Consider the following 27500-nt stretch of genomic DNA (forward strand, 5'->3'; position numbering starts at 1 on the left):
TCTAGCTTTCAGTCGCTCTCCCTCATTCTCTCTCCCTCTCTCTATCTTTCAGCCTCTCTCTCTCTCTCTCTCTCTCTCTAGTTTTCAGTCTCTCTCTTTCTCTCTAGCTTTCATCCTCTCTCCCTTTCGCTCTAGCTTTCAGCCTCTCTCTTTCTCTCTAGCTCTTAGTCGCTCTAGCTTTCAGTCTCTCTCTCTTTCTCTCTAGTTTCAGCCTCTCTCTCTTTCTCTCTAGCTCTCTCTCTTTTGCTCTAGCTCTCTCTCCCGCTCTCTAGCTTTCTCTCTGTCTTTCAGTCTCTCTTTCTCTCTAGCTTTCAGTCTCTCTCTCTCTTTCTCTCTAGCTTTCAGTCTCCCGCTCTCTAGCTTTCTCTCTGTCTTTCAGTCTCTCAGTCTCTCTTTCTCTCTAGCTTCCAGTCTCTCTCTCTCTTTCTCTCTAGCTTTCATCCTTTATCGCTTTCTATCTAGCTTTCAGCCTCTCTCTTTCTCTTTAGCTCTCAGTCTCTCTCTCTCTCTCTCTCTCTCTAGCTTTCAGTCTCTCTCTCTTTCTATTTAGCTTTCAGTCTCCCGCTCTCTAGCTTTCAGTCTGTCTCCCTCTTTCTCTCTAGCTTTCAGTCTCTCTCCCTCTTTCTCTCTAGCTTTCAGTCGCTCTCTCTCTTTCTCTCTAGCTTTCATCCTCTCTCCCTATTTCTCTCTCCCTCTCTCTCTCTAGTTCAGTCTCTCAGTCTCTCTCTAGCTTTCATCCTCTCTCTCTTTCTCTCTAGCTTTCAGCCTCTCTCTTTTTCTCTCTAGCTTTCAGCCTCTCTCTTTCTCTCTAGCTATCTCTCTCTAGCTGTCAGTCTCTCTTTCTCTCTAGCTTTCAGACTCTCTCTCTCTAGCTATCAGTCTCTCTCTCTTTCTCTCTAGCTTTCAGCCTCTCTCTTTCCTCTCTAGCTATCTCTCTCTATCTGTCAGTCTCTCTTTCTCTATAGCTTTCAGTCTCTCTCTCTCTAGCTTTCAGTCTCTCTCTCTTTCTCTCTAGCTTTCAGTCTCTCTCTCTTCTCTCTAGCTTTCAGTCTCCTGCTCTCTACCTTTCTCTATGTCTTTCAGTCTCTCAGTCTCTCTTTCTCTCTAGCTTTCAGTCTCTCTCCCTCTTTCGCTCTAGCTTTCAGTCTCTCTCCCTCTTTCTCTCTCCCTCTCTCTAGCTTTCAGCCTCTCTCTTTCTCTCTAGCTTTCAGTCTCTCTCTCTCTAGCTATCAGTCTCTCTCTCTCTTTCTCTCTAGCTTTCAGCCTCTCTCTTTCTCTCTAGCTATCTCTCTCTGTCAGTCTCTCTTTCTCTATAGCTTTCAGTCTCTCTCTCTCTAGCTTTCAGTCTCTCTCTCTCTAGCTTTCAGTCGCTCTCACTCTTTCGCTCTAGCTTTCAGTCGCTCTCACTCTTTCGCTCTAGCTTTCAGTCTCTCTCCCTCTTTCGCTCTCCCTCTCTCTAGCTGTCAGCCTCTCTCTCTCTCTCTAGTGTTCAGTCTCTCTCCCTCTCTAGCTTTCTCTCTCTAGCTGTCAGTCTATCTTTCTCTCTAGCTTTCAGTCTCTCTTTCTCTCTAGCTTTCAGTCTCCCGCTCTCTAGCTTTATCTCTGTCTTTCAGTCTCTCATTCTCTTTAGCTTTCAGTCTCTCTCCCTCTCTCTCTCTAGCTTTCAGTCTCTCTCCCTCTTTCCCTCTCCCTCTCTCTAGCTTTCAGCCTCTCTCTCTCTAGTTTTCAGTCTCTCTCTCTTTCTCTCTAGCTTTCATCCTCTCTCTCTTTCTCTCTAGCTTTCATCCTCTCTCTCTTTCTCTCTAGCTTTCAGCCTCTCTCTTTCTCTCTAGCTTTCAGTCTCTCTCTCTCTAGCTATCAGTCTCTCTCTCTTTCTCTCTAGCTTTCAGCCTCTCTCTTTCTCTCTAGCTATCTCTCTCTATCTGTCAGTCTCTCTTTCTCTATAGCTTTCAGTCTCTCTCTCTCTAGCTTTCAGTCTCTCTCTCTTTCTCTCTAGCTTTCAGTCTCTCTCTCTCTAGCTATCAGTCTCTCTCTCTCTTTCTCTCTAGCTTTCAGCCTCTCTCTTTCTCTCTAGCTATCTCTCTCTGTCAGTCTCTCTTTCTCTATAGCTTTCAGTCTCTCTCTCTCTAGCTTTCAGTCTCTCTCTCTCTAGCTTTCAGTCGCTCTCACTCTTTCGCTCTAGCTTTCAGTCGCTCTCACTCTTTCGCTCTAGCTTTCAGTCTCTCTCCCTCTTTCGCTCTCCCTCTCTCTAGCTGTCAGCCTCTCTCTCTCTCTCTAGTGTTCAGTCTCTCTCCCTCTCTAGCTTTCTCTCTCTAGCTGTCAGTCTATCTTTCTCTCTAGCTTTCAGTCTCTCTTTCTCTCTAGCTTTCAGTCTCCCGCTCTCTAGCTTTATCTCTGTCTTTCAGTCTCTCATTCTCTCTCCCTCTCTCTCTCTAGCTTTCAGTCTCTCTCCCTCTTTCCCTCTCCCTCTCTCTAGCTTTCAGCCTCTCTCTCTCTAGTTTTCAGTCTCTCTCTCTTTCTCTCTAGCTTTTCATCCTCTCTCTCTTTCTCTCTAGCTTTCATCCTCTCTCTCTTTCTCTCTAGCTTTCATCCTCTCTCTCTTTCTCTCTAGCTTTCAGCCTCTCTCTTTCTCTCTAGCTTTCAGTCTCTCTCTCTCTAGCTATCAGTCTCTCTCTCTTTCTCTCTAGCTTTCAGCCTCTCTCTTTCTCTCTAGCTATCTCTCTCTATCTGTCAGTCTCTCTTTCTCTATAGCTTTCGGTCTCTCTCTCTCTAGCTTTCAGTCTCTCTCTCTTTCTCTCTAGCTTTCAGTCTCTCTCTCTTTCTCTCTAGCTTTCAGTCTCCCGCTCTCTAGCTTTCTCTATGTCTTTCAGTCTCTCAGTCTCTCTTTCTCTCTAGCTTTCAGTCTCTCTCCCTCTTTCGCTCTAGCTTTCAGTCTCTCTCCCTCTTTCTCTCTCCCTCTCTCTAGCTTTCAGCCTCTCTCTTTCTCTCTAGCTTTCAGTCTCTCTCCCTTTTTCTCTCTCTTTCTCTCTAGCTTTCAGCCTCTCTCTTTCTCTCTAGCTATCTCTCTCTATCTGTCAGTCTCTCTTTCTCTCTAGCTTTCAGTCTCTCTCTCTTTCTCTCTAGCTTTCAGTCTCTCTCTCTTTCTCTCTAGCTTTCAGTCTCCCGCTCTCTAGCTTTCTCTCAGTCTTTCAGTCTCTCAGTCTCTCTAGCTTTCAGTCGCTCTCACTCTTTCGCTCTAGCTTCAGTCTCTCTCCCGCTTTCGCTCTCCCTCTCTCTAGCTTTCAGCCTCTCTCTCTCTCTCTAGTGTTCAGTCTCTCTCCCTCTCTAGCTTTCTCTCTCTCGCTGTCAGTCTATCTTTCTATCTCTCTAGCTTTCATCCTCTCTCCCTCTCTCTCTCTAGTTCAGTCTCTCTCTCTTTCTCTCTAGCTTTCATCCTCTCTCTCTTTCTCTCTAGCTATCTCTCTCTAGCTGTCAGTCTCTCTTTCTCTCTAGCTTTCAGTCTCTCTCTCTCTCTCTCTCTAGCTTTCAGTCTCTCTCTCTCTCTCTAGCTTTCAGTCTCTCTCTCTCTCTCTAGCTTTCAGTCTCTCTCTCTAGCTTTCAGTCTCTCTCTCTCTAGCTTTCAGTCTCTCTCTCTCTAGCTTTCAGTCTCTCTCTCTCTCTAGCTTTCAGTCTCTCTCTCTCTCTAGCTTTCAGTCTCTCTCTCTCTCTCTCCTAAATCACTCCGCATTTCGTCAGCCCGGCAGCTTAAATCCAGACTAAATTAGCAGAATGAAGATTAAGTCATTTGGCCTTGAGCTGTTCCAGACATTACGAGTCGAAGACTGAGGATAACTTTAAACTCGGCCGACTGGGGTCAAGACATGTGTGTGTGTCTGTGTGTGTTTGTGTGAGTGCGTGCGTGCGTGCATGAGTCTAGAAGATTTCTTCTGCGGGAGTCAATTGAAACCAAATTAAAGGGAGTGTTTTTTTAAATGTTTAAATAGAAAATATTACATTCCTTTGGGTAACTGTTTCCTGAGCACACAGCCCTGGCTTCATTATTTTCCATTAGCGTACACAAAGTCAACTGACGACAAGCTCGTTCCCAGGTTGAACAATCACAAGACTAGACACCATCACTCGTGCTCTGCCCATGCTTTCCAAGATTCTACTAGTTTATGGTCAATGGGCTTTGAAGGTAATCAAATCAGTTTGCTGGACTGAGCTGGTTTACCATTCAAATGAACAGTCATCTACCTCCCAACACTGTGGCTAGGTGTGTGTTCTGCATGTCGACCACCGCAACAGCTTAAGTGGACACACCCTGTACCACGGTGGTGTAAGTAAGTAAGTAGCCTGGCGCGACCCTTGGCTTTGTACGAGCTGGCTCATAGGAGCAGGAGTCTATCTCCTGTTTCTGTGGTGTGAGGCAGCTTGATAGCAGGGGGCTTGGAGTCTGAGTACAATAATGATTTGTGAAAAGGCATAGTACAGAGTTGTCAATAGAGAAACACAACCGCCCTCTCTGAGTATACAAGAGCAATAACAACTGAGTACAGAGCAGAGTTCAGGAGTAATGTCACAAGGCCTCCTCTGAGAGAGAGAGAGAGAGAGAGAGAGAGAGAGAGAGGGCTAGTGCGTACTTACACTTACACACACACACAGTATGGCTGCAATACAAACAAGACCCCAGCACCACAGAGATGCTATTGCGGATTTATATTTACCTTCAATCCCAAAAGGGGGAAGAAAAGATAATGAAATAAATAATAATAGAGTCATCAGATAAGCTCCCGTTTATCCCGCTATGGGGCAAATACAAATGGTCAATTTAATGAACATGGTGGACGTGATGAAAGCGAGGTGAAGGAGCCTCGTTGCCTGACAAACAATCAGGAAATGTTATCTTAATATTGTTCTGTGGTTATTCAGCCCATAACTTAGGGGGGAGGAGCAAAGGCCATGTCCCAGTGAGGTGTCCCTGTTATTGCCTGTTTTTATTATGAGCCATAGCTCAACGGTTGGAAATACACACACACACACACACACACACACACACACACACACACACACAGACAGACACACACACCTGACCATATAACTAGAGTTCCAGCAAAGAACAAAGACAGGATTGATACGAGATGTTTGAAAGACAAATGCGTACGTACGTGTGTGTTGGGGGGGGGGGGGCTTTCCAGATTCAATACATTTATTGCTGTAATGGGTTTAATGAATACCAGACCGTAAATCAAAACGTTTCATCACAAAATCACAAATCAAGCACCGAAACTGCAACCCACTGGCATCCTTGGCTGGTAACCAACCACCAAAAAGGCAGAAAAACCCCCCTACTCCTGATTTGTGTGACAACAAGAGGTCAGAGTCCTCCATCAGCAGCACTTAAAAAGCCTCCAGATGCTTCCTAGTCCAAACTTTTTGGTATTTAAAGCCTCAATCTGAGGATCCCCACCCAAATGAACTATTATCTCCGTATTTATATATTGCCCGTACTAAATTGCGTCGCCGCGAAGAATTACTATGGATATGAATATCTGCGACAATAACTCAGCCAAAAGCCTTAAAGACACGACGCTCTTTATTGGGGGCGTCTGATACCCCTTAAATACAGCACCAGGCAGCCATATCAGTGCTGTTTCTCTCTAATATCAGGCCACATTAGCAGCTCGTAAATCAAATTACACTCCTAGAATTTCATTAAGCTCACCTGCCAGCAGTAGTGCCGGCTAAATATTGATGTTTTCCCACCGCGATTGTGTGGCTCTCAGGTACACAAAAGGAGGAAGGGGAAGCGGATGATGAATGTAATTATCTTTTAAGGAATACAGTGGAACTCTGTCATAAATCCCCCTGGTAATACTACGGAGAGGGAGAGGTAGCAATAAAGAGCGTCCTGTGGGCTGGAGTCAACAATGGCAACAACACCGGCTGTGTCCCAAAATGGCACCCTAATCCCTACGTAGGGCCCTACGTTTTTGACCAGATCCATATTGGCCCTTGGTCAAAAGGAGTGCCCTTATATAGGGACTAGGCTCCCATTTAGGAATGGCCCTGTCTTCTCCCTTCCTGTTGAAAGTGTTCGAGTGTTCAACCAGAGGTGGACTCCACAGCCTGATTACAGCCTGGAGAGAAAGTCAAGTCTCTAACAGAAATCAAAGAGGATGATGTATGACAGAGATCACACACCCCAGATAGACAAGCTAATGCAATAGAACGAGAGAGAGAGAGAGAGAGAGAGAGAGAGAGAGAGAGAGTGGCTAATAATGCACAAAGATTGACTTGTTACTGTTAGACCCTCGATCCAATATTAAAGAAATGATCGAGTACTTTCTTTATTACCACTCGAATTATCTGAAAGGAATGTGTGTTTCTATTTGTTTTTTAAAGTTTTTTTTCTTCAACTGAACATATAGCCTAGACCCTGGTTTTGCATAAACAGGCGAGATTTCCTGGATATGGAATCTGGGAAGGCTGTATGAGCCGGGAGGAGGATGGGTGGGTGGGGGGAGGGGTGGGACAACGGCGTCTGGCTATGGATTTTGATTACACACAGAGGGAAATGAGTGAGCCGGGGACCGTGACGACACTCACTTAATAAAAAGGTAAAGTCTATACATCAAAGAGCGTCTAGCTGTAAATCGTTGTATTCTGCTGTGCTGACGGCCCATCCCCATCCTGGCTCATTGTGAGCCCTCTAACGGGGACACTCATATTTACTATTGGCTCAATGTAATTTTAAATAATGAGCTTTATCCCTTATCCAATTAACAAGGGCCTCGCTCCCCCTCTTCAAATTAGGAAGCCAGTATCGGTCTAGCCGACTGTTGTTTAGCAAATTCGCTTTGTGACAAAACAGCAAAAGCACAACGGGTTGGGAGGGTTGGCTGCATGTGTGCAGAAGGAAAGACCTGGTCTTGTTTGTTGTTTTCTCTCTCTCTCTCTCTCACTCTCACTCTCACTCTCACTCTCACTCTCTCTCACTCTCACTCTCACTCTCACTCTCACTCTCACTCTCACTCTCTCACACACACACACACACACACACACACACACACACACACACACACACACACACTACTGGAATTCCAATTCAATGATCACCTTAGATCCCACGCACGCCATAAATCAGACAGGCTTGACAGAGGATGAAAAATGGTATTAATAATGTGAAACTTATTATACAGTCCAAAATGCTCCCTTGATAAATGACATTGTTTGGGCCTGACAATGATTGCATTTAAAACATTATTTCTGTTTTGTGCTGCATTCTGTGGGTTGGTGGACGTAGGGGCGTGGGGCTTGTGTGTTCGTGTGCGTGCCAGACACATGAGTGTGTGTGCTGCATTCTGTGGGTTGGTGGACGCAGGAGCGTGGGGCTTGTGTGTTCGTGTGCATGCCAGACACATGAGTGTGTGTGCTCATGAAATATCTTCCCATCCCAGATCTCACCCTGGAGTCAAGAGGGCAAATGGTGGCCGGTGGCTCACAACAAACCCAAAACGCACACACACACGCGTTGAAAAACAGAGCCCATCTCCCTGCCTCAACATCTACACATCAATCACTACAACACGTTTCACTGGTACTCTGAAAAAGAGAGAGATACCACCATTCCATACATAGCAAATCCCTGTGCTATAACACCTCACACTCGCTGACTCCAATCTGAGCAACAGAGCAAGCCAGGAGGAGAGGAAACGTCAGGAGTCAGAGTTTGATTTGGAGTCAAAGTTTGATTTGAAATGGAAACTGGGAGTGCGGTAGAAACATAGTGACACGTGTTTTTCTTTCTGCCTGTAGCTGGCTGGGTTAGCAAAGCTACGGTGCCACCGGGCTGTGTTTCCATTCATTAACACAGGGACAGGCCAGTTGTGCTAAGCTAAATGCCATGTACCAGGGCAGCACAACACCGAGACAAAAGGCTATGTCCCAAACGGCACCCTACTCCCTATATAGTGCACTAATTTTGACCAGGGCCACACCCTGAGAGAGACAGAAAGCCAGGGAGCAGACAGCTTCAGTCGTACCCGGGGTATGGGACTGTTTTAGGGGTTTTACTGAACTGGCAAGGTGTGGATAGGACTGAGGAGGATGCACAGCACACTGCATAGAGAGACGGGGAATGCAAAAAGTTGATGCTGAGCAGATAAGGACGTCTGCATATGTCAATCAATCATTCAGCTAACTAGCCCACTGAGGGCTTCGATAAGATCAATTGCATTGCTATATTTGTGGGGCATCTTTGGCTTATGCTATTGATGTAAGCTGATGATTTGGGCAAATGATTACACAAATCGTTTTGTATTATAGCTAACACTCAAAGTAGTGTACACTCAAGCCACGGATGAAACACATACACACTTCTACACCGAGTGGACAAAACATTAGGAACACCTTCCTAATAACGAGTTGCACCCCCTTTCTGCCCCCCAGAACAGCCTCAAACGGTCGGGGCGTGGCCTCTGCAATGTGTCCAAAGCGTTCCACAGGGATGCTGGTCCATGTTGACTCCAATGCTTCCCACAGTTGTGTCAAATTGGCTGGATGTCCTTTGAATGGTGACCATTCTTGATCCTGTTGAGCGTGAAAAACGCAGCAGCGTTCCAGTTCTTGACACAGTCAAACCGGTGCGCCTGGCACCTACTACCATACCTCGTTCAAAAGCACTGAAATATGTTGTCTTGCCCATTCACCCTCTGAATGGCACACAGACACAATCCATATCTCAATTGTTTGGTTTTGTTTTAAATTTTTTTTATCCTGTCTCCTCCTCTTCATCTACACTGATTGAAGTGGATTTAACAGGTGACATCAATAAGGGATCTTATCTTTCACCTGGATTCACCTGGTCAGTCTATGTCTCTACCTTCTCGCCCTTTGTGCTGTTGTCTGTGCCCAACAATGGATGTACCCTCTTTTGTGCTGCTGCCATGTTGAGTTGCTACCATGTTGTTGTCATGTTGTGTTGCTACCGTGCTGTGTTGCCATGTTGTTGTCTTACGTCTCTTCGTGTAGTGTTGTCTCTCTTTTCGTGATGTGTTTTGTCCTATATTTTCTATTTAATTCATTTTTAATCCCAGGCCCCCGTCCCCGCAGGAGGCATTTTGCCTTTTGGCAGGCCGTCATTGTAAATAAGAATTTGTTCTTAACTGACTTGCCTCGTTAAACAAAGGTTAAATAAAATAAATAAATGGTTAGAAAGAGCAGGTGTTCCTAATGCTTAGTGTATATACTCCACTGCATCAGTCGGCTCTCTCTCCATCTCACATGACAATGTCCTCCACTGTACAGTATGATACAATGCTCTCCTCCTGCAGCTGATCTTATTACCCCCCCCCCCCCCCCCCCCCCCCCCCCCCCCCCCTCATCTCCCTGCGAACGGCCATGATGGGGGGCCATTTATCTCACTCCGCTGGCTACCACAATAATATAAATCAAGAATTTCCCCCCAAATATAACAATATTTGTATTTGGGGGGAGGGGGGAGGGGTGGGTGGGGTAGAAGGGGGTTATAATTGATGACCACAGCTGTGCTAATTAAAAGCAATGGAAGTTTCATTAATCTTGGTCAGGAGGGAGGGTGCGGCGGTGGCGGTACGGTGGCTGTAACGGTTTCCGTTACCCCGGGGCCAGGCCTGGCTATCCGCTTGAGTCTGCCGCTACCATGTCCTACTCGTCAGTCAGGTCATTTTGGGCCATTGTTGAGTTTATTAAAGCAGGTTCATGTGATACGCCCATTAATAATCACAACAAAGCCCTGCTCTCTCTCTCCCTCTCTCTATGGCCCCCTTCTCTCTCTTTCCCTCTCTCTCTGTGTGTGCGGCCCTCTCCACTGCCACACCACTCAGCCGAGCAGCAACACAATGGAGGAAACAATTAGCCATGTTTACTGCAATGTCCAGGAATAGAGAGAAAATTGCTTTCTTCTGTCTTGTTTTTGTTGGTGCTTTTTCTTCGCAGAGACAGAGAGAGCGAGAGAGACAGAGACAGAGACCGAGAGAGAGAGAGACAGAGAGAAAGAGAGACACAGAGAGAGAGACAGAGAGAGACAGAAAGAGAGACAGAGAGAGAGACAGAGAGAGACAGAGAGAGAGAGAGAGAGAGAGAGAGAGAGAGAGAGACAGAGAGAGAGAGAGAGAGAGAGAGAGAGAGAGAGAGAGAGAGAGAGAGAGAGAGAGAGAGAGAGAAAACAGCATCAGCTATAAGTAATGGTTCTCATTCTACTTTCCTTGTGCTACTTTTCATGCATCCAAAGCCACTTCTCTGAGAATGGTCAATGACCTTCATATGAGAAAGAATACTGGACCATAATCCCTAGATTTTCCCAACGGGCAGATACCTAGTTCAAATGACCTCATAAAATGACCTCATGCCATAATTTTGACTGGTTCCTTGCTGTAACAATGTATTTTCAACCAGTCTTTCATAATGACGTCATTTCAACCAGTCTTTCATAATGACGTCATTTCAACCAGTCTTTCATAATGACGTCATTTCAACCAGTCTTTCACAATGACCTCATTTCAACCAGCTTCTTGTTGTAATGATAGGTTATTATTTCAACCAGTTTTGAACACTCAGCTAAAGACCTTACATCATGTGACACACAAGCTAGTTCACTAACCACCATCATATTGTTTACTGTTCTAACAGTACGACAGAGTCAGGATACCAAGAGCCGGCTGCGCACACTAAAGACCGAGTAATGGATGCTCCACGTTAATTCAGAACTTTAGTTCCTCAACCACGACTCCCAAACGCAATTACGAGCACCCTCGGCATCTGTGAGAAGTAGGCAGTGTGTGTGTGTGTGTGTGTGTGTGTGTGTGTGTGTGTGTGTGTGTGTGTGTGTGTGTGTGTGTGTGTGTGTGTGTGTGTGTGTGTGTGTGTGTGTGTGTGTGTGTGTGTGTGTGTGTGTGCGTGCGTGCGCATGTGGCGTGGAGGGAGAGTTGTGAAAAGACCCGGGACATTTATTTAATCATGTAATATCTGAGGAATTGGAACGAGACATACACTTTGTACCATTATAAATTTGCAGCGCTTTAGCGGGAAGATGAGGGATTTGGCTTCACAGCAAAAGAAAATAGAGGGAGGAAGTACCTGGATGTGTGTGTGTGTGTAATGCATCGCTCTAAGTATCTGTGAGTGTGTGTTGTTCGGCATAGAGCAACAGCCTGCTGTCACATATAGTATCTCTATGCATCTGTAGGACAGTGAACAATGCACTGTTGTGAGCGAGAATCTGGGCAGGCACACAGAGGCACACACACACACACACTCACACACACACACACACACACAATAACAATTCTCCACTAATTTACACATGAATACAAAGACACACACATGAACTCAGCAAAAAAAGAAATGTCCTCTCACTGTCAACTGCATTTATTTTCAGCAAACTTAACATGAGTAAATATTTGTATGAACATAACAAGATTCAGCAACTGAGACATAATCTGAACAAGTTCCACAAAAATGTGAGTAACATAAATGGAATAATGTGTCCCTGAACAAAGAGGGGGTCAAAATCAAAAGTAACAGTCAGTATCTGGTGTGGCCACCAGCTGCATTAAGTACTGCAGTGCATCTCCTCCTAATAGACTGCACCAGATTTGCCAGTTCTTGCAGTGAGATGTTACCCCACTCTTCCACCAAGGCACCTGAAAGTTCCCAGACATTTCTGGGGGGAATGGCCCTAGCCCTCACCCTCCAATCCAACAGGTCTCAGACGTGCTCAATGGGATTGAGATCCGGGCTCTTCGCTGGTCTAGGAAATCACGCACAGAACGAGCCGTACAGTATGGCTGGTGGCATTGTCATGCCGGAGGGTCATGTCAGGATGAGCCTGCAGGAAGGGTACCACATGAGGGAGGAGGATGTCTTCCCTGTAAAGCACAGCGTTGAGATTGCCTGCAATGACAACAAGCTCAGTCCGATGATGCTGTGACATACCGCTCCAGACCATGATGGACCCTCCACCTCCAAATCGATCACGTTCCAGAGTACAGGCCTCGGTGTAACGGTCGTTCCTTCGATGATAAACGCGAATCCTACCATCACCCCTGGTAAGACAAAACCGCGACTTGTCAGTGAAGAGCACTTTTTGCCATTCCTGTCTGGTCCAGCGACGGTGGGTTTGTGCCCATAGGTGACGTTGTTGCCGGTGATGTCTGGTGAGGACCTGCCTTACAAAAGGCCTACAAGCCCTCAGTCCAGCCTCTCTCAACCTATTGTGGACAGTCTAAGCAGTGATTGAGGGACTGTGCATTCCTGGTGTAACTTGGGCAGTTGTTGTTGCCATCCTGTACCTGTCCCGCATGAGTGATGTTCGGATGTACCGATGCTGTGCAGGTGTTGTTACACGTGGTCTGCCACTGCGTCTGTTACACGTGGTCTGCCACTGTGAGGACGATCAGCCGTCCCATCTACCTGTAGCACTGTCTTAGGCGTCTCACAGTACGGACATTGCAATTTATTGGCCTGGCCACATCTGCAGTCCTCATGCCTCCTTGCAGCATGCCAAAGGCACATTCACGCAGATGAGCTGGGACACTGGGCATCTTTCTTTGGTGTTTTTCAGAGTCAGTAGAAAGGCCTCTTTAGTGTCCTAAGCTTTCATAACTGTGACCTTAATTGCCTACCGCCTGTAAGCTGTTAGTGTCTTAACGACCGTTCCACAGGTGCATGTTCTTTAATTGTTCACGGTTCACTGAACAAGCATGGGAAACAGTGTTTGAACCTTTACAATGAAGATCTGTGAAGTTATTTGGATTTTTACGAATTATCTTTGAAAGACAGGGTCCTGAAAAAGGGCTGTTAATTTTTTTGCTGAGTTTACACACACACACACACACACACACACACACACACACACACACACACACACACACACACACACACACACACACACACACACACACACACCTCCCCTCCTGCCCCCCCCCCCAAAAACAATCTCTCAAACCAAGTGTAATACAATTATAGAATTGATTACTACCTTGACCTGCAGTGCCCAACAAAACAATATCAGGAGAAAATAACAAGCTAAGTCTAATAACTTCTCATTTGTATTGAGCTGAAACAGCAGCAAACACAGTCAGATATACATTCACTCAATAAAATCCTGCAGTGTACCGTGTGGGTCATTTCAAATCCCCCTGTGCCAATGGAAATGAGAAACACACACACGCGCACACACACACAGAGACACAGAAAGAGAAAGGTGCACTAGCACACACGCACACACAGTGTTGGGTCAGGGGGACAGCGGTAGCTGAGAGCCAGGTGTGACCTGCCTGCCCAGGTGCTCAGGAAAACCGCTGTTAACAGCCACGATTGATGATCTAATCAAACTGTCACCGCGGCGATCGGTGGCGGGAAGGGCAGAGTGGGGGGTGGGGGCCCTCTGGGTGGGGAGAATATCCAGGAGGCCTGTGCATGCTTACCGTTAGCCCAAATTGAGAGTGACAGTCTCAATAGTGAGAAGGCTTTTTTCCCCCTAAGTAATGGAGGAAACAACTCCAGAGGCCTTCCGGAGGATGTCACATAATCAAGGAGACCCTCCCGTTCTTTTTTTCTCTCTCGAACCATTTCGGCTCAGGGTTTTGTTGGATTCGGAAAACAAAACTTGGGGAGATGATTTGATACTCGGGCTGAACAAACCACCCGCTGTACGCCGCAAAGTTGATTATGACATGTCTATTCTTGGACCTCCTTAACCCACACGCTATGCTCTCTCTCGCAGCCCTACACACGCACACACACGCGCAGACACACACACACACACACAGTATTGAGCCCACTATACACACACATGCACACCCGGCAACGCAAACCTGACCAACGAGCTGAATCAATCTGCCCACCATGCACCGTACAGTAAGTGAAGAGTCACACACATGATGAAAACTGTGTTAGAGATCTTATCCACTGTCTCTCACTATGGTTAACCAGCTTGAACACAGGTACCACATGCTCATATGTATCTCCTATGTGCCCGTGTGGGCGGACCGGCACGAAAAAATAGAAACATCTTAATACATCAATACAACATCAGGAAGTGATGATAAATCCATTAACGCGCTAACAAACGAGGAAAACGTCCAAAGTTGGAGAAACTTGTCATAACTGATATTGGCAGCCGCGACGGGTTCGTGCGCCGGTATCTGTTTCGGCGCTAATCACCTTCTCCAGGATATGTCCACGGCTCCTGCTCCTCCGTTCAGCTCGCATTAGTTTAATCGCTGCTTAGCTAATTCATTGATTCATTGGTTCATTAGTGAGGCCTGGCAACATCCATTCCTTGTGACAGTGACAGTCTGACGTTTCAATTGAGAAAGAAGTAGCCCACATGGAGTTGCAGGGAGTCGCGGTAAGGGTACTCTGACCTCTCGTCAATTAGCCACACAATGCTAGCTCTTCCACTTGTGCTCTTGTCATAAATTAGACGGCGGCTGAGCTGAGCGCATTCTCTTCTCTCGTGGTTTCTGCAAACGCTAGTTGATGACATCATTCCTAGACTGAAAGTTAGAGGCTTGGGAGATGGATTTTGAGGTCTGGAAGAGAGTAGCTAGTCTACTGGTCTGTCCAAATGTCTATACTAGGAGAAAGGGGGATACCTAGTCAGTTGAACAACTGAGTGCATTCAACCCGAAATGTTTAATCGATGTGTACGTCACCGGCGCCCGGGGAGCAGTTGTTGTGGGGGTTAACTGCCTTACTCAAGGGCAGAACGGCAGATTTTCCACCTTGCCGGCTCAGGGATTCAAAACAGCGACCTTTGTGTTACTGGCCCAACGCTCTACATTGCTTCATACTAAGTGCTAGTGTGGATATTGGAACAACGATATTGGAACAAGACCCATATTCATAAAGTCTCTCAGATTATAAGTGCTGATCTAGGATCATGTACCCCCCCCCCCCCCCCTAAAGACATGCTATTGCTATATTATGCTATATTACATTACAACTAGTTTAGACCTAGACTAAACTGCTGCTGGTCGTTAGGCCGACTGGTCTGTCTGACTGATAACAACATTCAGATGATTACATCACTGGATGATTTGTTGCATATGAGGAACTCAGGTTTTCAGAACGCAGCCGTGTACACAGTGGTGGAAGAAGTACCTAATTGTCATACTTGAGTAAAAGTAAAGATACCTTAATAGAAAATGACTCAAGTAAAAGTGAAAGTCACCCAGTAAAATCCTACTTGAGTAAAAGTTTTTACAAGTATTTGGTTTTAAATATACTTAAGTATCAACGCTAAATGTCATTGCTAAAATATACTTAAGTATCAAAAGTAAAAATAAATCATTTCAAATTCCTTATATTAAGAAAACCGGACAGCATGATTTTCTTGTTTTTAGAATTTACGGACTGCCATGGAAACATTCAGACATAATTTACAAACAAAGCTTTTGTGTTAAGTGAGTCCGCCAGATCAGATGCAGTACGGATGACCAGGGATTTTCTCTTTAAGTGCGGGAATTAGACCACTTTCCTGTCCTGCTAAGAATTCAAAATGTACTTTTTTTTTTTTTTTTCAAAACAAGTACTTCTGGGTGTCAGGGAAAATATGGAGTAAAAAGTACATTATTTTCTTCAGGAATGTAGTAAAAGTAAATCAAAAATATAAATAGTAAAGTCAAGTACAGACACCAAAAAAGTAGTACTTTAAAGTATTTTTTACTTATGTACTTTACACCACGCGTGTACACACGCACAAACACGCACGTCGCCAGCCTGCACCATATGCCCATGACAAGTGCATAAAACCATTCTCCAGCGATCGCACAGGCCAACCCATAAAAACTTAATGCACCTAATTTTCCAGTAATCAAACTTTTATAGACTGCATTGGCTTTTAGACTAACACATTTCTAATTAGCGTTTAATTTCAATGGCAATATTAACGCGATCCCTCATTCGGCGCCGACGGTTCATCCCTCATGAAATATTGAGTAGGGTAAACAGAGGCCGTGTCCACTGGCGCCTGTTCAAACAAACACACAGCAACACAAAAAGGTGAGCGATGGGCCACTACGCCCTCTCTACTACACACCAGCCACAGGAGACTGACTCAGGGAAACCCATTTACCACAGTGGCAGTGACTGTTGCTGCAGTTCAAAGCCTTTAAAATGCACAAACACATATCTACATTGTGCACTCAGCCCCTATGGTCGTAATATAGGATATGGTTGTGTTCATTAGGGCACCCAATGGAAAATGTTGTCGAAAAGTGTTGCTACGAAAACCAAAAATGAGCTGTTGTATTGGACAAGTCCAGGTAGTCCCTCCCTGTTTCAGTCTTCTTTCCTCCGTTTGGTGCCTAATGAACATGGCCCTGTGACTGTCATATCATACTTGTTCTGGGTGCCAAGCCATTGTCTGTGTACAGTAAGCAGTGATTGCCTAACCATGACACCATTACTCTTGGGTGGTAACAATTCAATTCAGAGCTGATACTGAAAGGTAAGGGAGACAGGGAGAAACAGGGGGAGATGGATTCATTCTTAAAAATTAAGAGGATGGATTTAATCTAAAGAATTAAGGGCAACAATATTTCTCTTAACCTCGTCCTCTCTCCACAGCACCATTCTAGAGAGTAAACACAAACACACGCGCGCACACACACACTCTAATGTAATTTGACCCCTGTGAGTGTGGCAGGGCTTTGGACTCTGTGTGGTACACATTGCCACCATGCTGCTACCCTGCAGGACTCTTCCGCCCCCTCTGCCCCTGTCCAGCCTGCCCCGTCCCAGTCCACAGCGACCGGGCAATATGGCTACACCGCACGGCATACTGGGAAGCGGCTGTGAGCCCAGAACCTGGTGCTGCCAAGCCAGATGCCCGCTCTGCCACCCTCGGCCTCTGGCACAGACAAGCTGCCTGTACCTGAGCAGCACTGCAGTAGAGTGTGGTTGTGAACACACCACATACATGTCTTTGTTGAACCATCATGCAGTATTAATACCTAATGTCAGCTAGGCTAACTCATTATTTGTTTCCTCTCTCCTTGGTGATGTGTGTACTGTATGTGATATTGGCTACTAGGGCTGACCCCAAAGATTTGAAGAATTAGGATTTGATCGGTTCGACTCTGGTTCTTATCACATTTAGCTGATTTGAGTAGGGGAGAGTGGGGTAAGCTGAGCCATTTTTTACATTCCGCATCATTCCGTCAAGGGAAATATAGTATTCTTTCTGAGAAAGATATCGACATGTATTTCAGGCTGTTGTGTATTCCTGGAAAGAAATCAGAATTCACGCAAACATTACAGTTTTGAAAACAAAGCTTGTCCCAAAAATTCTATTGGCACAACTTACACCCCCGGGTACGGGGGTGTAAGTTGAGCCACGGGACAGGGTAAATTAAGCCGCCTACAAATTTCTGTACTGAATAAAATATGACCTCTTTTTAAACCCATGCCTACGTCATTTCCCAACCACAATTCAACACAATCACTTTTCTGTCTTTAATTCATTTTAAGCATCAATTAACACAGGCTTGGCGCCTAAAAGAATACACTTTGTTACCTCATATCCCAGTGATAATTCCTTGCATTACACCTGGGAAGAAAACGCTTCAATTTGCCATTGGTTCAACCGTTGGCTCAACTTACCACATGGACTTTGGCTCAACTTACCCCAAGGTAAACATTTTGACTATATTAGCCCACTCAGCTACAAGAACACACTTTCATGCTAGGTTTAAGACCTCATTTTGAAGCTTTTAGAGACTCCCAACTGATGTATAGAACCATCTTAAAATGATCTACTTTGGTTTAGATACAAGCATCATGAAACCTCTAACACAATCAATTCATTTGACATGGTGAAAATCTTTTTTTTTTTTACCTAACTTGCTTACCACTTTTACCACCATGTGGTTTCCCATGTGGTTTCTTCCTTCACAGAGTCCATGAAATGATGACCTCTTCCTAAATCTAGATGATGATTCATTTTGTGTATGGCTTCCTAGAAACAAGGGCGACTCAACGTACCCCTTTGGCTTAGCTTACTCCACTGTCCCCTGGTTTATCATGGAGCAGGAGCCACGGGCGCAAGTCTATCAACATACCAAGAAAGCCCCCAAATGTGTCTGCTGCAGAGGGACAGGCCAAAGCCATAAGAGTTTTGATCAGTCATAGTGTTGTTGTTTTTTTATACATATTTGCAGAAGAGTTGAATATTAGTTTCTAAATGACAAATCTGATTCAAATAAAAAAAATGGTGATTTGGGGATCGTCTTATTGGCTAAATACAGTAAGTGGACATGAATGAACATACCCAGCAAAAGTAATGGTTGTTCTGTGTCGTGGTCAATTCTTCTTTTTCCAATGTTACTGCCCCACATTGATAGTTCTTATGAAAACCTTTTCACCAACTTTATCAGTTAAATAAATAGGACTCACTTGGCTGTCAACACGCCCATTTAATGAGTGAAGAGTGTATTAGTTCAAACAGTTTATTATTATAAATGGGAAAATGGGGGGTAGTTTGACAATTGCCTAAAAAAACATGGGTACCTTAGACTGGTCAGTCATCTTTGAACACTTTGTTTTTAAATTGCTCAAAATTACGTTCAATTAAGGCGAGGTCACTGGCGTCAATCACAACAGCAAAACTCTGCCTCGTTCAATTGTTGGTTTAGGTGCATTTACATCTTTCAAACCAGCAACCCACAAGCCTCTCTCACTCACAGAGACTCAAACACACACACACACATGACACAGATACATGTCACACACACACACACACACACGCACGCACGCACGCCACGGATACATGTCACACACACACACACGCACGCACGCACGCCACGGATACATGTCACACACACACACACACGCACGCCACGGATACATGTCACACACACACGCACACACACGCACGCCACAGATACATGTCACACACACACGCACGCACGCCACGGATACATGTCACACACACACGCACGACACAGATACATGTCACACACACACACACGCCACGGATACATGTCACACACACACACACACACACACGCACGCACGCCACGGATACATGTCACACACACACACACACACGCACGACACAGATACATGTCTCACATACACACACACACACGCACGCACGCACGCACGCACGCCACGGATACATGTCATACACACACGCACACACACACGACACAGATACATGTCACACACGCACGCACGCACACACACACACAAACATTTCTCTATAACCGCAACAACATCTACTAAACAATTGTATGTGACCAATACAATTTGATTTGACACGCACGTAGACCTAGGCCTACTCCACCAAGCTATTGAATTGTAGGTATATATATTGATCATTGTTTCATTTGTCTCACAAATTTCACTCTGTCAAATTGAAGGGATAGTTCACCCAAATGATACAATGACTTTGGTTGGTTTCCTTACTCTGTAAGCATCCTAAGGGGAAGGTAAGAAGACAAACCATGCCTTGGTTTTGTATCTCTGGCCTCTGTTGGTCTTGGTCTTCCTCAAGAACAAGTGGCGTGTAATTGATATAGTCCAGACCTGCACTCCAAACAGCAAACGGTGCCAACACATTTGTAGTCACGCGCTTGATGTAATCATTGCATGCTAGGAATATAGGACCAAATACTACACTTTTGACTACTTCCATAGACATATACGACTTTTGGTCCCCTAAAATAGGGGGACTACGTACAGAAAGTGCTGTAAATTCTAAACGGACCCCTCAAATTAAAGCTGACAGTCTGCACTTTAACCTCATAGTCATTTTATCATTTCACATCCAAAGTGCTGGAGTACAGAGCCAAAAACAACAACAAAAATGTGTTACTGTTCCAATACTTTTGGAGCTCACTGTATATTTGACTACCGAAAGGACAGATCCACAAAGAAATGGTTCATTGACCACAAAATCAACATTTTGGCCATCTCAGCCCCCAGACTTGAACCCCATTGAAAACCTGTAGTTTGAATTGAAGAGGCCAGTCCATAAGAGCAGATGAGGATATCAAGGATCTGGAAATATTATGTATGGAGGAATGGTCTGAGATCCCTCCCAACGTGGTCTCCAATCTCATGAAACATTATAGAAAAAGACTCAGTGCCATTATCCTCGCAAGGGGAGGGTGGCGGAGTAAACCGGGGTGCCAGGTATTTTGACCCCTTTCTTACAAAAAAATGTTGTTTGGAATAGTTAAACTATATTTCCAAAATATGATAATTTTCCCACAAAATGTTGTGTAATATATATAGGTAACTGCCCAAATTTAGGAAACACTAAGATAACGTTCCTTAATAGGGGGTTGCGCAGGGGGGGTTGAACAGCTTCAATGTACCTTGGCATAGATTCTAGAAGTGTCTGAACCCTATTGGAGGGATGCGACAGAATTCTTCTACAAGAAACTCCATCATTTGTTGAAGGTGGTGGAAAACTGTCTCGGGCACTGCTCCAGTATCTACCATAAGTGTTCAATTGGGTTTGAAATTTAGTGACACACACACACACACACCCACACACACACCCACACACACACACACACACACACACACACACACACACACACACACACACACACACACACACACACACACACACTGAGATCTCTTCTAGGTTTGGTTGGAAGCCAAAATAATGGGCAAATGGGCATTTTGATACATGCTTAATTAACTCAGGAACCACACCTGTGCGGAAGTACCTGCTCTCAATATACTTCGTAACCCTCATTTACTCAAGTGTTTCTTCTATTTTGGCAGTTACCTATAGCTCAGTGTTTGTATTCTTGATTTGATGCAGCCTTTTTTGCTCATCTTCATCAAGGGTGCCAATAAATCTAGACCTGACTGTATATCCACACATAGACAGACACAAAAGTAGGCAGACCTCCAAACTACCCACAGTGCCATGCAGTGAAGAATAGTGGTGAATGAAACCAGGACCCAGATGTGTCATATTAGAACAGGCCAGAACTCCTCCCTCTCCCTCTCCCTCCCTCCCTCTCTCTCTGAACCTGTCATGGAGGCTGGAGCTTGTCATCTTACCTCCGGATCCTATGCCCATCCCAGCCCAGCCCATTTCTCCCCCCCACCCAAAATAACCTGTTTTTCCAGAGCCCAGACAAACCAAGCTAACTGGAGCTGGGCACTACGACTAGTCAGGTCTCTCCCCTCGTCCTCCTCCCATCCCATCCCTTCTCCTCTTCTCTTCCTTTGACTAACAGATCTCCCCAGTGTTCTAAAAATACCAGGTGAATAGGGCCGTGGAGATGGTGATGAAACAGCCTCTCTGACACTGTCCTGCTGCAATCCATCTCTCCCCTGCCTCCCCTGCCTGCCAGCCAGCATATGTTTGCAATTGGCTCCCCCACTCCCGCCAGCCCCGGTCCCTCCCCCTACCTCCCTCCCTCTCCCCTTATCCCCTCTCGCCTGGTCCCCAGTTACCACTCCAGTCCCCTCTCCCCTCCTCCCCCCTTCTCCAGTCCCCAGCTACCCCTCGAGTCTCCAAGTCTGGGCTTTTCAAACTGGTGCAGTTATCAATCATTGGGCCAGCACTGTCAAGAGCTGGCTAAAACCACTGCCACTATACACTCTCCACATTCTCCCTTTTCTCTTTTTCTCTCTTCATGTCAGTCTGTCTCCATCACCTCTCCCCCACCCCCCCTCTCCCTCTCTCTCCTCACTTACACTCACCCAAATTTGTTCCACTTAATAAGCCCTCCCCAATGACCTTGTGCTAATTAAGCACTGCTGCGTTGGAAATATGGTTAATTAATGATGAGATAAATTCTGTCTCCAGGACTGTCAGAAAAATGATGACACCGTGTTTTACAGGTTTAAATAGAACAAACCTCATGGCCTCTCGCTGTGTGTGTGTGTTTAAGAGAGAGAGAAGCAGTAGAAAATAATGGTACAACGCCGATGTCTGTATGCATACATGCACTTGGCTCGCTCACGTGCACATGCGTGCAATACGTTTGTGTGTGTATGTGTGTGTGTGATGTAATGGTATTGTATGGCACTGCGGTATGTTTTATGGGGCAGCAGGGTGACTATAGTTAGTTTTGGCAGAGACACACTCTGAGGTAAACGCTATCAGGTAACACAAGCTCCACAAGGCCACTCCATTCATGCCTGTCGCTGGTGTGTGTGTGTGTGTGTGTGTGTGTGTGTGTGTGTGTGTGTGTGTGTTCGCGTTTGTGCACATGCGCGTGCTCTCTCCGACCTTTGCTGTAATGTCACCCTCTAATACCGAGCTAAGGACACAGAGGTCTTTCATTCAGACACAATACACCTACAAACCCCACTGTGATTTCACTCACATTACCAACCAGCATCCTCAAACTACGAAAACAAAAAAAGCCAAATGAACAAAATATGTGGCAATTCATCTTGAATAACATTCAGGGCGGCAGGTAGACTAGTGGTCAGAGCGTTGGGCCAGTAACCGAAAGGTTGCTAGATCGAATCCCCGAGCTGACAAGGTCAAAATATGTCGTTCTGCCCCTGAACAAGGCAGTTAACCCAGTGTTCCCCAGTAGGCCGTCATTGTAAATAAGAATTTGTTCTTAACTGACTTGCAGAGTTAAATAAAGGTACAAATGAAAAAAATATGTGGTACAAACATTCCTGTCCTGGACAGTTTAGTTTGTCATGTGCTGTTTTACGAGAATAAAGCAGACAAGTGAAATAGTTGTGGGATATGAGAATTTCTCTCCCAACGAGCAGCTGCCAGTCTGAATCCAGATAATAATGAGTGTGTATTTACAGGGGAGCATATGATGCGCCTACTTTACTAATATCTCAAGCCCCTTGTCATATCCAATACGACATCCAATACCAAAAGTCTCAATTTGAAAGGCAGTTTTCAGATGTAACACAACCAAAAAATGCAAGAAGACTGGTTTCTCTTAGTGGGTCCGTTTGACAGATTGAGGGGTGTTTAACGTCTCATTCTCGCATGCCATGGAGACTTCGCAACTTTGTCTTCATCACACACACACACATACACACACAACGCGGGCTGACAGTCGGGCCGCGTCGCTGACAGACAGACAGGGGCGCACTGGGAAAGTTTTACACACAACATCACGGAGAGAGATGGAGACATCACATCTTCCCAATCATACAGAGAGAGGGGGAGAAGAGAGAGGGAGGAGAGAGAGGGAGGAGGGGAACAGATTGACAAAGAGGGTGTGATAGAAATACTGAGAGGGGGGGGGGGCGGGACGGAGAGAGAGCGAGAGAGGGAGAGCGAGCGAGAGAGAAATACAGAGAGAGACGGAGAGAGGTAAAGGTAGTCAGTCCTACCTCTCTTTGGGCTGGCCCAGTCCATGTTTCCCCAACAGGTGAGTGCTCAGGTGCTTCTTCATCACAAAGGCCCACCTGGTCAGAGAGAGAACACAGGGGGGCAAAGGGTTAACAAAGAGGGCCTCTTTACCACAGTCAATGAAAGGGTTATGGGGGGGGGGGGGGGGGGCAGACAGAGATTACTTTTTTACAATAACTAGTCATGATTAGGCTTGCAAAACTAGGGTTGTTCAATAAATTCCCTGCCTTTCCAGAAATCCTGGTTGGAGGATTCCATATTTCCTGTTTATTCCTTCCTGATTCTGGAAAACTTCGCAATCGTAGTCAGGACAAAGCCACAAGGATGCAGCAGGTTAACTAAGGCAATGGGTTTCACCCGTGTTCCTAAGGCCACACTGTAAAAAATGTGTTTTTTGAAACACTTCACAGAGGAAAAAGAAAATGTTTTCTTATTGGTCTGGTAGTAACTCCCAGTTTTCCTCCGTTGAGTGCCTACTGAACACAGCCTTGGATATCCTGTCATTACAGCGGTTCAAAATCAAGGAGAAGTGTGTCAACAATGACCCGGACTCATACACCCTCAAGTGCAAACTCACACAGACAGAAACGCACAGGAAATATTTGAGACACCATTTCAAGACAATGTCCTGACCGTGTTCAAAGCCCTAAGTTCGTTCCATTCCCTAAACAGTTTGTGATGCCCTAATGGCGGGATGACAGGCCTTACGAGTCAGGGATCAGCCCCGTTTCTCTAGCGTGTCATCCTCTGGCCATTTAATTCACCAGTAATCACATCCTATTACGGTGCGTCCTGCTGACAGACAACGACCACATCTAAGACGACATGACAGAGGAACAGGAAAGAAATAAAGAGAGAGAGAGATAGACAGAGAGAGAGAGAGAGAGAGAGAGAGAGAGAGAGAGAGAGAGAGAGAGAGACAGAGAGACAGAGAGAGAGAGAGAGAGAGACAGAGAGAGACAGAGAGAGACAGAGAGACAGAGAGAGAGAGAGAGAGAGAGAGAGACAGAGAGAGAGAGCGAGGAAAAGAAAGAAAGAGTTAAGCCAGCAGCTGCGTGATTTGGAGTGTTACTGAAGACACAGGTCTTCACTGTGGACTCATGGACATTCTCTCTCTATCTCTGTTACTCTCTCTCTTTCTCTCTCCATTCCTCTATTTACCCAACTCTGGGTTGCTTGTTTCTCGTTCTCTCAAAAAGTCTCCCCCCCATCTGCCTCTCTGACTTCCACTCTCTCTATTGGTCATTTTGTTGTAAAGAGCGTATAGCCTAATCCTTTCACCGTTCATTCATATCACAATGTCATCTTCCCCCTACTACAGGACACGCACACACGCACGCGCACACACACACACGTACGTCCTTCTGCTCTCCTTCCATCGCCCCAAAGCCACATCCATCACCCCCCCCCCCCCGGGGGGGCAGCCCATGCTAACTAACACCCCATATAAATATTCAAACATGTTCCACTGTTTTGTTTTGTTATCATCATTCTCTCCCTCCTCTTTCTTCCTCTTCTTCTCTCTAGCTCCATCTCTCCATCCATCCATCCGTCCAGAATGGCGCCTGGGAGTATAACTAAACCGCCCTCCTATCCACTGAAGGAGAATGACAAGATCAAACCCACAGGGGAGGGAGACACTCTGGGTGACTGGAGACAGTGGCACTGCACTGCACTGCACTGCACTGCACTGCACTGACTGACTGACTGACTGACCGCTTCAACTAGCTATGAATAAACAAACACGCTAATTAAGTTAGCATTTTCAAGCTTTTTATAGGTTGTTTAAGTCATTGGGGGGGGTGAGAAAAAGAAGTGCTTGCAAACATGTCCGTTAATTATGGATTACAGCTGTCCTTCGTAAACCTAATTACCGAGTGCTGAAAGGCAACGGGGGCGATTTGCATATGCGCATGAAAGACATGAAGACATATGCAAAGATGATTTAAATTTGCATTCTTTGATAGCGAGGGTTGCAAATCAAACTGGCATGTTGTGAGATTCACATCACTCACTCTTACTTCTTACCCCCCACACATGTTTATTCTGAGCAGTGATGGCACGACTGGCCAGGCCTGATGGAGGCACCTGGCAATGGCCCGCTGAAGAGAGGACAGACAGACACACTCACACACACACACACACGCGCGCAGTGATGGCACGACTGGCCAGGCCTGATGGAGGCACCTGGCAATGGCCCGCTGAAGAGACGACAGACAGACACACACACGCGCAGTGATGGCACGACTGGCCAGGCCTGATGGAGGCACCTGGCAATGGCCCGCTGAAGAGAGGACAGACAGACGCACGCACGCACGCACGCACGCACACACGCACACACACACACACAAATGAACACGCGCGCGCATAGAGAGTCACAGACAAGCTTGCATGTACGCGCCACGCAAACGGCAGGTTGAAAAGAAGGGCAAGGCTAAGTGGGAAAAGAGCAAATCCATTTGTTGAAACAGGTTTCTAATCCCCTGTTCTCCATAGGTCCTCTCTCAGGTTAGGATCTACCTCCAACAGCTTTGAGGGAGCCGTCCTTTACTCACACGACTGATTGCCTTGATTATTGCAACAAAGGGGACATTTCACCATGCCATTCATCCATATCAATATTTCCCCAGATGAATTTAACTAATAAGGCCTTATTTTAGCCTTGAGGGAGGCTCTCCATTTAAAGGGAGATTAAAAATAAGAAACTTCACAAAAATGACAAAATGGAGGAGTTTCACGTTCCACTCCCTTTAGATGAATTGGCGTGCCACACCTCGTTAGCTCCGTGACGCGCCACAGCTTTACCGATAAGCGGCGGGACACGGCTCAATTACCCAAGTTACACTTCTGTCTCCTCCCTCCCCCTGTCTCCATCACCAGATGAAGAGATAACATGTCAACATGGCATCCAAACAACTTCATTTGCCTAACAGTATTCCTGGATGGTTCGGGGCGGGAATCTCAATCTACAATTCCGGAAGGGATGTTGGGAGATCTAAGGAGAAGCCTCTGGCATCAGCGAGGCGCAAAATGGCCCCATCCTGTGCAGAACATACAAAGCATTCTGGGATACACAGAGAGCATTCTGGGAGAGAGAGAGAGAGAGAGAGAGATGTATCACATCACACATGGCTTGCTTTACTTAGCCTGTATTCATAAAGAGTCTCATAGTAGGACTACTGATCTGAGATCAGGTCCCTGTGTCCATAAACATATTAATTATTCTGTATATAAAAGGACAAACTGATCCTAGATCAGCAGTCTGAGATGCTTTATGAATATGGGCCATGGGCCTATTCATCAAAAAATAATAGCACTTTGCTGCCATCTGTGTCAAAAACAGATGTAATTCGATTGTGTTATAAGTATCAATGTCACCTGTACGATGGCCTTGACAATGGTACACACAGGAAGGTGAACCACGATAAAAACAGAGGATATTTTTTTGTTATTTGAGTCAAACTAAATTCTTTCTCCTAAATGGTAAGGGCGACCAAGGAGTCATTAGGCAGAATGAGAGAGGTGCCAGATGTGTGAGTCGCTCAACCCTCACCAAACTAAGCAGCGTGCCCAGGAGAGAGAGCTCTAGAGGGGTCTGTGTGTCTGCGTTTCCTACGGAGCTATACGGAGCTACGGCTCAGTTCTCTCGGTGGGGTGAAGCCGCCTGAGACAGCTCTACTACAGTGGGCCGCTGGGCCCTGTAGAAATGACTAGTGAGGATGCTCATCCTGCCTCGTGTGCCAGTCCTAACGATGGCATCCACCTGCTGTTTTAATGTCACAGCTGGAGTGCCCTCCATCCCTCACTGACTTCAGCATTAGCAGCAGGTATCTCTGCAGAACGCCTCCTCTTCGCCCTCGCCCCCCCCCCTTACCTCACCATCCCCTTCTTACACCTCTCTACCTCCCCTTTCCACCAACCCTCCATCTCGTTCTTCCACCTTCTCTGCAGCTCCCCTTGCCACACCCTACTTCCCCCCCCATCTCCCCCTCAGCACCTCTTCACACCCCATTACTCAGACGAACCCTGGTGAACTGTGAGGTCCTCTGTACTGGAAGCCAGATCCTCACAGTAGGCCCCTGCGCCAGGAGAGAGAGGGAGCGAAAGAGAGAGCGAGAGAGGGAGTGAGAGAGAGAGGGAGTGAGAGAGAGAGAGAGAGAGA

At 46.0% G+C, this 27500-nt stretch overlaps 1 protein-coding gene across 2 annotated transcripts in view; it reads right to left on the reverse strand.

The window, feature by feature from the left end:
* Positions 1 to 27500, reverse strand: part of LOC109901775 (zinc finger protein 407) — a 196817-nt gene that overhangs the window by 80184 nt on the left and 89133 nt on the right. For both annotated transcript variants that reach the window (XM_031786551.1, XM_031786552.1), the window contains exon 4: positions 23320 to 23394. In XM_031786551.1, coding sequence (XP_031642411.1) covers positions 23320 to 23394 — 75 coding nt within the window. The remainder of the gene's footprint in view (positions 1 to 23319; positions 23395 to 27500) is intronic.

The sequence above is a fragment of the Oncorhynchus kisutch genome, linkage group LG13 (genome assembly GCF_002021735.2).
Source record: "Oncorhynchus kisutch isolate 150728-3 linkage group LG13, Okis_V2, whole genome shotgun sequence".
NCBI lineage: Eukaryota > Metazoa > Chordata > Actinopteri > Salmoniformes > Salmonidae > Oncorhynchus > Oncorhynchus kisutch.